At 38.5% G+C, this 14929-nt stretch overlaps 2 protein-coding genes and 1 pseudogene across 2 annotated transcripts; 2 read left to right on the forward strand and 1 right to left on the reverse strand.

Annotated features, from left to right (window-relative positions):
- The first annotated feature begins 853 nt into the window (after positions 1–853).
- krt15 (keratin 15) lies at positions 854–3668 on the forward strand. Its single transcript, XM_067388428.1, has 7 exons — positions 854–1415; positions 1711–1793; positions 1883–2039; positions 2259–2420; positions 2529–2654; positions 2982–3202; positions 3444–3668. The coding sequence occupies exons 1-7, from the start codon at positions 900–902 to the stop codon at positions 3556–3558; spliced, it is 1380 nt and encodes a 459-aa protein (XP_067244529.1). The 5' UTR covers positions 854–899; the 3' UTR covers positions 3559–3668.
- A 122-nt stretch (positions 3669–3790) lies between these two features.
- krt98 (keratin 98) lies at positions 3791–14269 on the reverse strand. The gene is made up of 8 exons (XM_067388431.1): positions 13943–14269; positions 12108–12190; positions 11856–12012; positions 7896–8057; positions 4905–5030; positions 4274–4491; positions 4145–4155; positions 3791–4034 (listed from the first exon to the last, which is right to left on the reverse strand). The coding sequence occupies exons 1-8, from the start codon at positions 14267–14269 to the stop codon at positions 3937–3939; spliced, it is 1182 nt and encodes a 393-aa protein (XP_067244532.1). The 3' UTR covers positions 3791–3936.
- LOC137021829 (angiopoietin-related protein 5-like) lies at positions 8869–11143 on the forward strand (annotated as a pseudogene).
- Positions 14270–14929: the final 660 nt, after the last annotated feature.

Genomic DNA, 14929 nt, shown 5'->3' on the forward strand with positions numbered 1-14929 from the left:
AGCCTTTTCAACGATGCTTCATTAACTGCAGATAAATAATTAATTAGTTGAATTGCATGGTCATGTTTTCCAAAGCAAAGCTTCAGCCCTCAATTGAAAGTTTCTTATAGCCATATGAGAATTTTCTGAGATAAAAGTAAAGCCTTCTGGAGTGGTGTATCTGACTCACGGTTAAAGCTCTCAGAAAAAGACTGTTACGCAAGACTAGCGGCACCATGCTAGCACGTCTCCAGATGGCTCTTGTGCAATTTAAAAGTTCACTTTGGAAAATGTTTCTCTCTCGCTCACTATTTTTTTGTTCTGTTCATGTTTAAAAAGACAAAGGGAGGTTTGTTCTGGGGAAGCTGGCAGCATTCCATGTGCAAGAGACCATTTCACTGTGTGGTTTTAGCTTGCTGTTTATAAGTGTTTATCACATCCAGCACTCCGTTGTCCTGGAAACCCCGCTGGCAGGCGCAGGTCATCCTGTCAGCAAACATGTTATGAATCCTGTAACACAGACCGTATGGCGGTAACATGAGATACTATTCAGACATGCATGGGAAAATCTTGTCCCTCACATCAAAGCAATCATGTCCTGTGAAAAAATGTCAAGTTATATATGCATGCATATTTTGAGATAAGATGTGTATATGTCTTGTCTTTTGCTCATAGCCCTGGGCTGTGGGCTCTCAGAGATCATTCCAACAGTTCTTGTCATTTCACCTGCCAGATCCTCTGCCTTCAGGCATGTGTTGGGTGGAGAGTTAAGTTTTGTGTTCATATTCTCCCCTCACCCCTCCTCCATCTGTACCTCCACCCACCCCTTACCTCATCCCACAAACATATAAAAATCAATCAGCCTCGTCTGTGCACACATTCCCTCTCCTTCCAGCAAAAAGACTCTCTGCACCCCAGCAATGACGTCCTTCAGCAGCCGTAGTTTTGTGTCTTCTGGAGGAGGCTTCGGTGGAGGCTCCCTGCGGGGTGCTTCTCTAGGAAGCAAGTCTCGGTCTTCACTGATGGGCGTCGGAGGCGGTGGATACGCAAGCGCCATGCGTGGTGGGAGCGTGTATGGGGGTGCAGGGGGCCACGGGGTCCGTATCTCCACTGTGTCAAGCACCTTTGCAGCTGGTGGTGGCGGTGGTGGTGGAGCAGGTTATGGCTTTGGAGGAGGTGCTGGTGGTGGAGCAGGCTTTGGCTTTGGTGGTGGCGCTGGAGGAGGCAATATGGACCTCAACGTGACCGTCAATGAGAAAGCAACGATGCAGAACCTGAACGACCGCCTGGCAACTTACCTGGAGAAGGTGCGCACTTTGGAGACGGCCAATGCAGATCTCGAACTGAAGATCAGACAGTTTCTGGAGAGCAAAACCTCGCCTGCTGCAAGAGATTATTCTGCTTACCAGGCCACAATCAGCGACCTGCAGGATAAGGTACTGCTACTGTAAAACCCTACAACATCTCTTGCACAGGAAATGTATATTTTCATAGCTGCAGGATTATGGGTGTGGTCATGTCTTCACTGGGTTTTCTGCATGTCACAATGAAACAAAGCTATTAGAGTGCATTGTACAGTTGTGTATGTCATGGTAGCACTAAAATTTAGCACAAAAGTCCACAATCCCATGAATGTATCAGACAATATCTGCAATAATGCATATTTGGAAGCTAAATGTGCTTTGCATTTGCAAAAACATCATTGTTTGAATCCTCTATTGTCTCTGACAGATCCAAGATGCCACCCGTGTCAATGGAGGAGTCTACCTGGCCATTGATAACGCAAAATTAGCTGCTGATGACTTCAAGACCAAGTAAATCCAAACCTACAGTGTATGAAACTTCTTTTGCTCTTACTTTGGTGAAAAGTTGCTAATAAACTGCTCTGGTTTGAACCATTCAGGTATGAGAATGAGTTGGGTATGCGTCAATCCGTGGAAGCAGATATTGCTGGGCTGAAGAGACTCCTGGATGAGCTGACATTGGCAAGATCTGACCTGGAGATGCAGATTGAAGGCTTAAAGGAGGAACTTATCTTCCTCAAGAAGAACCATGAGGAGGTAAACCACAAAAAAAAACTGTCCAAATCAATCATGAGAAGATATTACTGTTTGATTGACAAACAAGATCTTTTGATCTTGCCAAAACAGACATGTTCCTTTGACCTTGCCATTAGATGAACTAACAAAGCAGTCAAATGTGGGGCTGGAAAGCACTTTAAATCTGAGGAATGTGCCACAGGGGCCATACATCATCTCAAATTCTTCTTCTCTCTCTAGGAACTGGCAGCCATGCGCTCTCAAATGACTGGTTCAGTGAACGTGGAGGTGGATGCGGCTCCTCAGGAAGATCTCAGCCGTGTGATGGCTGAGATTCGTGAGCAGTATGAGGCCGTCGCTGCCAAAAACCAACGTGAACTAGAGTCCTGGTTCAAAACGAAGGTAAGAAGAGGGCAAATAAATGTGTTTTGTCAACTAGCCAAAATTAGAACAATCAAGTTTTGATCATTAGAGATGCTTGACTAAACTCTGAATGTTATTTATCTGCAGTCAGAGACACTGACTAAGGAAGTTGTGGCCAGTACAGAGACCATACAAATGTCCAAGTCTGAAATTACGGAGCTTCGACGCACCCTTCAGGGCCTGGAGATCGAGTTACAATCTGAACTCAGTAAAGTAAGTGTGTGTGACTGTGTTGGGATACATCTATAGCAAGATGGTAATGGCTTCTGAAATAAACATTTTAAACCCTTCTAAGCGGGTTTGCAATGGTTTAAGCTAGTCTGGCAAAAGCTAGTGTTCTGTTTGTTTAGTAGGCAGCCAGGTCAACAAGTGCCCCAAAACCCCTCTGAAATCAGATAATCCTGAAGGAAGAATGGCAATTCCATCTTAGGCTGGTTTAAACTGTTTTTTGGTTGAGCATCTACCATTTTTACCCAACAAATATACTTCTTATTCCGCTCTGCACTAATAAATACTCAGCACCTCCATTCTATTTTACAGAAAGGGTCTCTTGAGGCAACTCTTAGGGACACAGAAGCACGGTACTCCATGCAGCTGTCTCAGCTGCAGGCTCATGTATCAAGTCTGGAAGAGCAGATTGTTCAGGTCCGAGCCGACACGGACAGGCAGTCTCAGGAGTACAAAATGCTGCTGGACATCAAGGCCCGGCTGGAGATGGAAATCGCTGAGTATAGGAGACTGCTGGATGGAGAAGCAAGCAGGTAGGAGGTGGTGGAAGATAGATACCCTGACAGCAACATAGTGATGGCCCAGATCTGGCCCATATCTGGTCCACATGTAATCCACATATACCAGATGTGGGCCGGATCTGGACCACACTATGTTGCTGTCTGGTAGTGATACTGTAAAATGAGTGAATGTGTGTGTGTTTGTTTTTTGATTGGGTTTTACCATTTCTGAGGAATATACATTAACATTTTCTCTCTTTGTCACCATTAAAAGTTTCAGTGTAGGAGGAGGAGGAGGAGGACTAGTGAGCTCTACCAAAACCGTCATGGTGAAGACCATTGTTGAAGACATTGTTGATGGGGAAGTGGTGTCATCTACTACAAAATAAACACCAAACACCAAAGACCGCCCATCCACCAGTCTTCAGGCCTTGTGCTACACAATTGTTAAGAATAAAATCAGTGATGGAGCAGAAACACGACTGTGATTTGTCTGTTTTAAGTCAATATGAAAGCATTGTTTCTTTATCCCTATTTTGTTTATGAAAGGATGATGCTACATTTTATGCATGCTTGCAGTACATCAGGTATACATGATTGTCATTCAACACTGGGAAACAAAGCTGAAAAAAAAAAACCTAAATTACATTCATTTAATCATGTTCATAATATAACTTCCAATTACTTCATTAACTGTTCAATTTTGCATTACAGAGGTCAGAAGCATTAGTAAGATGTGATGTCATTCGCTGAGGTTTTTGAGCAGATTAGTCATTTTGCTCATTAACATCCACGGTTTCGCTGCTCTCCACAACCTTCCCATTCACAATGGTTTCCTCCACTGTGATTGTTTTGGTGACAACTTCTAAAAACAGACAATGAGAGATGATTTTTAGAGAGTTACCAGTGTATTACAAAGCTTTATCGGGTAATATATTTATACAAAAAATACCACAAAAAAACGTAGTCACTTACTGTGGGAATGTCTGTAAAAACCAGAGGGAGAAAGCTGGTGTAAGTAAAGTCATTTTTTCCTAACGTCTAAATCAGCATCCACAAAATCACAAGATATCAAAATTACGAAATGAAATCACCAAGCATCACCTTTCATCTCCATCCAGCAGTCTCCTGTACTCTGCAATCTCACGCTCCAGTCTGGTCTTTATGTCCAGCAGCGTTTCGTAGTCTTGTTTGTTGTTGCTAATGTTAGCATGAAATTGACTAAGCTGGTCCTCCAGGCTTGTGACAGTGGCCTGAAGCCTAGCCAGCTGGTCACTGTAACGGGCCTTTATGCCGTCCAAGTTACCGTCAAGAGCTGACCTCTGTGGATAGACATTATATATATCAAAATAATGAAATACACAGTGATTGTTTAATGTTATTGGGTGCATTAGGGCATAATTATATATAAACATTGCTAATAACCCACACTTTGGAGACACTTCTACTTAAACAGTCCATCTCTTGTTTTTCTAAATGTGTAAGCATAGGAAATTACAGCACATTTCCCCTGACTGCTCTTAAAGTCTTAAAGCTGGCAGAGTGCTGGTTGATGAACTAGAGGGGGAGAGGCTGGAGCTCACGGACAGAAAAAAAAAAAGCAGCCTGGCACACGTTCTGCCTAGACATGTTGCTACAGACTTGGAAATTATGCTGCATTGCTTCTTCACTTTAAACTACAACTCTATTTTTTTGCTATAAAAATAAATATATTTGTAAGGGTGTGTAGGGGTACCATGCTCTGATGAGTCTGCAGTTCAATCTGTAGTCTTTGTAAGGTGCTTGTCAACTCCTTCAGCTCTGTTCTGCTGTTCTGAAGATCTTCATTATGTGTGACCACCTCCTGTTGCACTGTGGCAATCTGCAGTTCACACCAGCAAAAACAACTATAACATCACATGCATAATAACATCCTACTATAAAACAATATTTTATTATCTTAATCACAGATGAGTGAATAAGCACCAAATCAGTTATTTTCAGACATTTAAGACCTTTTACTTAAAAGGTGCAACATGTAAGATTTCTGTCCGCTAGAGGTCGCTAGAGGTCTATTCAAAACAAAGGCGTAGCTTGATGACGCCAAGTTTGAGCACGGAATCTTGGGACATGTGGTCTTCACCTCAATGGACGGTGCAAATGAATAGGGATAGGACTCGGGAAGAAATCATGTTCATGGATGCGATTATTAACGTTATTGTAGTATGAAGCAGTGCAGGATCGAGTGTTGAGGGAGCTGAACGAGGCCGCTGGAGCGATTGTGCAACACACGCCTCACGAGCAGCGATGCCGCTTTGGCCTGACGCCGCTTCCACTTTTTCGGTCATGAGTATGAGGCTAACCACTGGTGTCAAAAGTATTCACATTCAATACTCAAGTAGAAGTATAGATACTAGGATTTAAAAATACTTCTGTAGAAGCTGAAGTATCAACTCAAGCTTTTTACTCAAGTAAAAGTGTAAAAGTACTGGTTTCAAAACTACTTAAATTATAAAAGTAAAAGTAATGTAGGGGGAAAAATGCCATTAAGGACAAAAGCTTAGGCTACTCCAAATACTCGCCAAATGCGGGTAGTTTTCAGCTGTTTCAGTTCACACCGCACTCGTCTGTTGGAGTTTGTTGGATAGGTGTGATAACCCTGTTGGCGTTGGTCGGAGTCTGTTCTTACCAGACTAAACATGTTTAATCGGCGCTTGTTTGGTCGTCTGAGCATCCAACAAATGGCAACAAACTCTCGGTGCATTCCAAACGGGATATATCGCCCTATGAAGAGCACTTCGGAGTGAAAACAATCATGGACGCCATATTGAAGGGTTGTTCCAAACCGAAGTGTTTAAAACTGGCCACTTTAAAGGGCCCTTCGGAATAAAGGATTTTGAAGGGTACAACTGATGGACACCTCGGGCCCCCATGAGCCTTTGCACAGGGGAGTTGTTTGTCATCACAGAATGGGTACAGGAGGCTCGGAGCTCAATTTTACCTATAAATTATGTATAATATTTTTCTATACTACTGTAATATTTTTATAATTTTGTAATATGTTAGATTTAGTACAATATTATGGTCAAAACGACATTGTACTTCTACAAAAATACTTTACAGCTCCCTTTATCAGTCCATTCAAATGTTTCAAATACATAGACACAATATATATTATGGTGCGATAAACCCAAAATAAATAACGTTAAACAAAGAGCGCAGCTTGCACAATCTATCCTCCTTGACTGTCTCGTTAACATGTCGCAGAAGTGCATTCCAAAAAAGGAGTAATTTGACCCCTCCATCCCTTCGAAGCTCTCACTCTGGAGGGTAAACCCTTTGAAGGGATTAGGGCATAGGGATGAGCCCTTCTGAATGGAACGCAGGACCTGACGTAATCTGACCTGGCCATGAACCGTTGCCATGACGATGAGCAAGTCCCCAGCAAAGACAGCTTAACTCGTTTTGGCTTGTTTAGCTACATGGTTTTATATGACTATGGGTCACGTAAATAAAAAGGGTCACGCTAAAAAAAAGTTTAAAGACCGGTGTACACGCTAATTTATTCAAACGTCTCTCTACCGAACTACCTAGCTTCATTTGCGGAGGACGAAGAGAAAGCACCCGTTTGATAGCCATAATGAGCCAGTGGTAGAGAAATAATAACTCTTAAGAAATAATCTTTTTTGAGTAACGACCCCCAATACTGTCATCCTTGCTGGAGTGTGACGTGATTTGTGACGTGCATGTGCGCTGGATCGCGTACAAACCAATAGTGTGTCAGAATGGTATATGTTTATTCTCATCCAACCACAATCAAATTCACTCTATCCAGATGGCGCGATTTATCTGTATAGGGTTTTTTTTTATTTTTCCAAGCCTGAATGAAAACAAGCCGAAATGAAATAGGAGCAATGAGGCTATTTTTAAAATGCAAGGAGTAGAAAGTACAGATAATTGTGTGAAAATGTAAGGAGTAGAAGTAAAAAGTTTTCTGAAAAATAATTACTCCAGTAAAGTATAGATAGGCTACCCGAAATTTCTACTTAAGTAAGGTAATGAAGTATTTGTACTTTGTTACTTGATACCTCTGGGTAAGACAGCTCTGTTTATCATATTAGATACATTTGAGAGTGTTGAAAATTATGCAATAATGTTACTCTGTGTGTTCGCTTGGCGGCTGCTGTTAGACACTTGTTTGAGACACACTGCAGTAAGCTAGATTAATATTAGAATATCATGTTAAATGCTGGATGGCTTGTGTTGATAAATGGCATGCAATTCATTTTAAAACGTATTGTATGATGGAGAAAATTCTGTATTACGGTTACTAAAAATAAAGCTGCATCTGATTATGCTATGTTAGCTACTTGACAAAATAGACATGGTAAAGCATGGTACTCACAAAAACATTTGGGATATTGTAAGTACTCAAGTGAACAAAATATATAACACTGGCCTAGTGGTACATCTTACATATTGCACCTTTAAGTAAAATATTGGGTATTGTGTAAAAAAATTTCCTTTTTTTTTAAGTCATGATAACCTGGCAAACATATACTCTGCATTGTAATGTTTTAATCTTTAATTCTGATTATTCAAAATTAATATTATTTCCTTGGAATTGTACTTAAGTAAAAGTTTAAGTATTCATTTTCAGTAAGCACAGTAAAATTCCCCCAAAATAATAATTAATCATAATAATGAAGTTACTCAAATACAAATGCATTTGTGGTTTTAACTTCACCTTGCTTTCATACCAGGACTCCAGGTCTTTACGGTTTTTCTCAGTCATGGTCTCATAGTGTTGTCTGATCTCATTGATGGCCTGGTTCAGGTCCATAGAGGGCGCTGCATCCACACAAACGTTCACCTGACATCCAACCTCAGCATTAACCAGGGCCATTTCCTGTGAAAACACACATCAGAAAGACTGTGATTTGGCACAGAGACAGAGATTGTTTTATCATGCAGACATGGTATTAATCTTCTATCTGTAGATTTAATAAGAATAAAAAAGAAGTGGGAGTGGTAGGACGAGCCAATAGCCTTTTAATCCCAAACATGTCTGAACGATTTCAGGATTTAAGGAGAAAGTGTAGTTTTCCCTGGTTGATTTTTTTATTAAAAATTATTTTATCAGTTGGGATTTTTTTTGAAGAGGTTTATGTGTGCACCTAGTTCTGTTTATACTAAATGAATGATGTCCTTTCGTAGACCCAAGAGCCCTAGTGATATTACTGTTTAGTTTAAAATGATGTAATGGGACGGAAAATCCCCAGCAGAGCTGACAGCAGAAGAACAAGAGGAAAGGGGAAAAATTGAAGGAAGGAAGGAACACTCTTAATGACCCTGTGTGTTTTTCTGGTGTGGAAACTGTTATCTTTGAAATGGCCGCTTTACAGTAACCTAACCTCTCATTTTCAGAATTGGTCCTTCAATTGTTTTTTTATGCAGAAAATACCAAAATTAAAGACTTTAAACAGACTTTCTTTCTATCTAGATACATGACAGGTTGAAAAATTTGGAAACACTATGATTTAAAAAAAAAAAAAAAAAAAGAAAGAAATTAAGCAAAGATGCATTAAATTGAAAATAAAAAGATATTTTTATAATATTACAAAAATATTTCTGTTTCAAATAAATGCTGTTCTTTAAATTTTATGTTAATTAAAAAATCCTTAAAAAAATAAGTAAAATAAAATAAAATAGACACTATCATGGTTTCCACAAGCAGCACAACCACTTTCAACAGTGTTAATAATAATTTTTAAAAAAGTACAAAAAAAAAACAAATGCTGAAAATTCAGCTTTGCCATTATACAGGGGAAAAATAAAATAAAATAGAATATTTCACAATTTAAACTTCAAACTTCTTTCAAAACATTAATAATCTTGCAAACGTATCACTTTTTATGTACATTTACTGTATGGTACACTGTAAACGCAGATTTTGATTCAACTCAAAGAGATTGAGTACATATTACTTAAATGTGTCTAATTTATTGACATTACTTGTTAATTCTGATTAAGCTGAACTTTTTCTTGTCCTTTCTTATTGTAATTGAGTTTTTAAGTCCAATCAGTAGTGTCTACTCAAACAAACTGAGTTTGTATTACTTAAACATGTATCATTTCTTTACATTAATTATGAATCCTGAGTAAACTGTACTTTTTAATGGCCTATCTTATTGTAATTATTTGTTTGAGCTAAAACAACTTAATATCATCAAGTTTTGCCTGTCCAACGGTAAGTTTAGAGGGTCAAAAACAAAATACGAAATCGCAAATTTTTTTCCAGATGGAGTCATGTGTGATCATGTGTGGTATATTTTGATTGTCTTAACAGAATAGTAGCCATACTTATCACAATGAACCTGATATATTAACTGAGGATACTGAGTACGTCTCTCTTCAAGGGCAAAAATAATATTATCACAGAGACGCAGGCAAAGACAAGTGCACTGTGCCATGTGAAATGACTGCAAAGCTAATGAGTGATGAAAAGCATTCCTTGTGCAATAGGTGTTTCATCTTTTTTTCTTTTTTCTTTTTTTTTTTTTTTGTGTGCATACATTAAAATATTTCCTCCTATTCCTCCTAAATATTTACTCCTGCTTTGTAAGCTTTTTGATTTCTCATTTTCTATTTACTACTTTGCTTCACAACTCATTGTGGCACAGAGTTTTATGCATTTTGTGTATTTTAGTTCATCTCCAGCATGGTGTCATATACAAGAAACACTAGGAAGCTGATCAGAGATCTCATTGATGAACAGCAGAAGGCTTTGGAGTTTCTCTCAAGTCAGGTATTCTAAAATTTCCAAACTTTTAAACCACATATCTTCTTCTGCATTCTCAAACATATTGCTTTGATTTCTATTTTAGATAATGGAGCAAGTAAACACACACAGTTCAGATGTGCAGAGAAGCAACAGTGACATCTTATCCGTGAAGCCCATGGAGTCCCACGGTAAGATGATTAACATGCTGTCAACATTTCTGCAAAATATTTACATCCTCATAGTTGATTCCTTTTCATTTCACAGGAAAAGACTGTAGTGATATCAAAGAGACACTAGGTGTCGTTTCTCCAAAAATCCCTAGTGGAATTTATATAATTCAGCCAGAAAACACAGATGTTTCATTTGAGGAAAGTAGCTCTGTTTAGTTTTGTTTAAAAATTTCCAACCACAGTTATTTTAAACTAATAGCAAATCAAACATGGATTTAGGTTTACACATGATGAATTAAGTGTCATCAATTGGCCGTCTAACAGGTGTTCTGTGAGATGGATTACATGGAAGGCGGATGGACAGTAATACAGAGACGGACCGATGGTCTCATTGACTTTAAACAAATGTGGTCACAGTACTTGGATGGATTTGGACATTTACCAGGTACAAAAAGTCAGTTAACTTGTAAATCAATGAATGAATTAACATGCATTGACTTTATCTATATGTCTCTGAAGATGAACACTGGTTGGGTTTGAGGAAGATATTGTGAGTCAGAGGAACACACGTGTCCCTGGTTTCGCAAGATGATTCCACGGCCTATGCTTCATACGACAATTTCTGGCTCGAAGACGAAACCAAATTCTTTGCAATACACCTTGGCAGATATGCTGGCAGTACAGGTCAGCCAATGCCAAAAAATATTTTAAAAAAAATTTCCTCAAATTTTTTAAGTAAATTCAACTTAAATGTTCTATTCCATTCCATTATGGGCTTAAGTACACTGAATGTAGTCCACTTCACGAGTTACCTCGGTTTTTTTAAGTAGATTCTACTTATCCGGGTTTACAGTGTATGCACAAAAACTAAAACTACAGGATTTGAAGTTTGCGTATCACTTTTCAATATAAGGTAATCTTATATATGGATATCAGTTACAGGCCAGGTTTTAGCTGTCCTGTGTTCAGTGTGTACCAGGGTGTGTGCCTGTCTGTCTGTGGGAAGGTTGGAATGTGAGGAGTGGTGGAATCTCACACTGAGGGAAGATCCATTACTTTTGAATTAAATGGGCCTTTCAGAAAGTATGAACCTGAAACAGAATCCTTATGTTTCCATAATGACTTACAAATCACAGAGCAGAAACTGTGTATGTTGTCTATAGCATGTTCACACATTTTCAAAGCTGTGCAATATTGGTAGCAGTTCAAAATGCATAGCTTTATGCAATATCTTCTTCTAGATATGTGAAATATAGCTACTAGTAGTAATTAGGACAAATAATGGTAGTGAAGTATAGTGTAACTTGCATATATGCTAAGCTAGCAGGCTAATCAGCTAGCAGTAAGCAAAGGTAGTAGGCTAACCGGTGAGCTTGCATACAAACGGAAATAAATATATGAGAAATGCTTTATTTGAACAGTGGTTACCGGCCATGAGTCTTAATCACATCCCACATCACTATGGTTATATTTACTGTATACAGTTCAGTGGAAATGTTTCCAACTTACTTGGACTTACATAACAGCTTTGTGTAAAATAGGAATCAATTTGTGGGTGGAATATCTGAATGGCCAGTCTCATGGGCAATGCCCTGAATAGAAATCCTGTCATGGTAATAGCATTGCTGTTTACAAGCTAGAATTTGCTCTTTTAGAATATGTAATAATACACTATGGAACTGAACACCATAACCCCACAGAAGATTCTTCAATGAGACAGGTTAAGATGGGAAATGTGTGTCATATATCTTACCTCCTTGTGGCTTTTCTTCAGCATGATAAGCTCCTCGTTCAGAGACTCAATCTGCATCTCCAGATCTGACCGACTCAAACTAAACTCATCCAGAATTTTTCTCAGATTGGCGATGTCAGCCTCAATGACCCTACGCATACCCAGCTCATTCTCATACCTGAAGAGATTGTTAAAAAAAAAAAAAAAAAATTGCCAATAAATGACCAATGAAATCAATCACAAGACAATATTTTACAATATTTTGTTTCTCACTTTAATTTGAAGTCATCAGCAGCCAATTTGGCATTGTCCACAGCCAGGACGACTGTGGCATTGTCTAGAGAAACTGACTGGATCTGCCAGTAAAAAAGAAAAAGTCTTATTATACAGCAGGTGGCAAAGATATCAGTCTTTTTAACAGGTTACAGAATATACACCCCCAGAGCACTGATTTAGAAAATGAGAAGAAGAAAAAAGCAGATTAGTCTATTGCACAATGGCACCTGCAGTCATTTTATTTTTAGAACTGGTTTTTGGTGACTGTGGAATACAGTACAACCACAGAATGTGGAACTAAAGCCAAATCCAAACAAAACTGGTTCAGTCTGTGTCTAAGCATATTTGTCTATAGATACCATCTCAGACTAGTCAGTTAGTGTTAATGTTAGAATTAGTGTCAAATTAGAATGAATGTTTTTAATAATTGTAACAACAACAATAATTATATATATATATATATATAATACGAGAGGCTGTGCTGAATCATGAATAAGTCACAGCTGAAGGGCGCTGCTAGACACGACATGAAGCGGAGTGCCTGCAGCCCCTTAAGCCGTTACTTGTTCACGATACAGCACTAGCCTTGAGTGCCTTATTGCTTTTATAAAATGGTTACTACACAATATAAATATTAAAGCCAAAAATATATGTATCAATGCAACTTTCATGAACTCTGACTAAAAGCCTTCCTTCCGCCCGGAAAAAATAGTCCCTGATCGTGAACAGCAACAGAAGTTACATTAGTACACTATTAAATGGCGGCAAAGACTGTCTTTATGAGTTTGTCAGTCAGAAGCAAAGACTTTTACATTGAAAGAATTGTTGTGAACACAGAACAAGACGCAACTGACAAATGCTTTGACTAACACTGTCAGTCACGGGAAAACCCCTTAACTGTTAAAAGGACAAGATACATCGGACATTTAAACAGATTTTTTATTATGAAATGTTAAATATGAATGAAAGTAATAAACTCGCTCACTCGATCATTTCTCACAATACTCTTCTACATAATACAGTAAGCTTCAATGAACAATATCAATTGAGATTTTACAGTTTACGTTGCTAAGAGTGGTTGCTAAGGGTGTTGTGTAGTGATACACAGAACCATTGGGTGAAGCGGTCATAGCCGTGTTTTATCCAATCAGAATCAAGGACAGGAACTAACCGTTTTATATATAATATATATACACTCTAAAAAATGCTGGGTTAAAAACAACCCAAGTTGGGTTGAAAATGGACAAACCCAGCGATTGGGTTGTTTTAACCCAGCAGATGTTTGCCCAACTTTCTGGTAGTTTTATTTAAACCAACTATTGTTTAAAAATTGCTAGCTTAAAATTAACCCAAAATAGTTGGGAAATTAAAAACCAGATGCAATTAGAGGCAACAATAATAGACAGAAGGTGAATGTTTATTAATAAGCTTTAATATTTTAATAGTATAAATTTAATAGTTTAATAATTTATTAATATAAATTTATTAATAAGAAATTTAATAAATGTTTATCGTTTAATAATTATTCATTGAACATTAATAAATGTTAATTTCCAACATACTTTGGGTTAATTTTAATTAAGCAATACAGTAATTTTTAAACAATAGTTGAGTTCAATAAAACTACCCAGCAGGTTGGGCAAACATTTAACCCTACCGCTGGGTTAAAGCAACCCAATTGCTGGGTTTGTCCATTTTCAACCCAACTTGGTTTGTTTTTAACCCAGCATTTTTTAGAGTGTATAGTTTAATACAGTACAGAGAAGAACACTAATGTCATTTCTGTAGTATCATCCACTCTGTCTGAGATCCCCACTCTACCCTGAACTCACCTTATTTCTCAGGTCCTTGATGGTGTCCAACAAGTCGGTGTGGTCAAATGTGACTTCAGTGCGGCTGTCATACCATTCCCCGATGTTGCGCTCCAGCTCAGCATTGGCCTTCTCCAGTGAGCGCACCTTCTCTAGGTAAGAGGCCAGGCGGTTATTCAGATTCTGCATAGTGGCCTTCTCATCAGCGGACGGGTCTAATGCATCACCCAGGTTGAAGCCCCTTGGAGAAGAATGAAGAAACCCGGCGGGGGACGAGGATATCCGGGTTCCTCGACCACCAGCTCCTCCATAAACACTGAGGGTTCTGGAATTATAGGGGAAAGACATAGTGTCGTCCTAGAAATGGTCTCAAATATAGAAGTGGGAGACAAGACACAAAAGCAAATGCCTGGCTGTGACTTAGTTAGATTCAAAAAATCTTTAAATACTTGCCCAGGCTGGGGGAGGGGAGAGGCTTTCCAGTGAACAGGTGGGTATTTACGTTGCCCTCTAGAACCTGAACATCAACATTTTTTGTGCTGCTGTTTAAGGTCAAAATGTGTAATTTCCTGTCCTGGACCGAATTATCAAGACTTCTAATCATAACATTTCCATTAAACCAAAAACCAAATGTGTATCTAAAAAAAAACACACCCAGTTATAGGAAATATTATTGTAGAACTGGAAGGTCAATACAAAATTGAGAGACAAATTTTACCCACCATGTATTTGAATATTTATGAGCACTTTAAAATTACTTTAGAATAGTAAGGATAATGTATAATATTTCATAACTGTGCTAACAAAACACCATTCCTCTTAACACTAAAAAACATTAATTTCCCCCCCACACATATTTAGCAGGCCATTTAGGCACAAGTTTACTCATAAACCATCCTCAGATCATATTATGACTACAAACTACAAGGTCAAGGTATTTTTTCCAGTGCAGAAGAAAGTACAGAAATACATAGAAATTAGATGATAAAAGGCATTATGACACAATAC

The sequence above is a fragment of the Chanodichthys erythropterus genome, chromosome 6, assembly GCF_024489055.1.
Source record: "Chanodichthys erythropterus isolate Z2021 chromosome 6, ASM2448905v1, whole genome shotgun sequence".
Classification (NCBI taxonomy): domain Eukaryota; kingdom Metazoa; phylum Chordata; class Actinopteri; order Cypriniformes; family Xenocyprididae; genus Chanodichthys; species Chanodichthys erythropterus.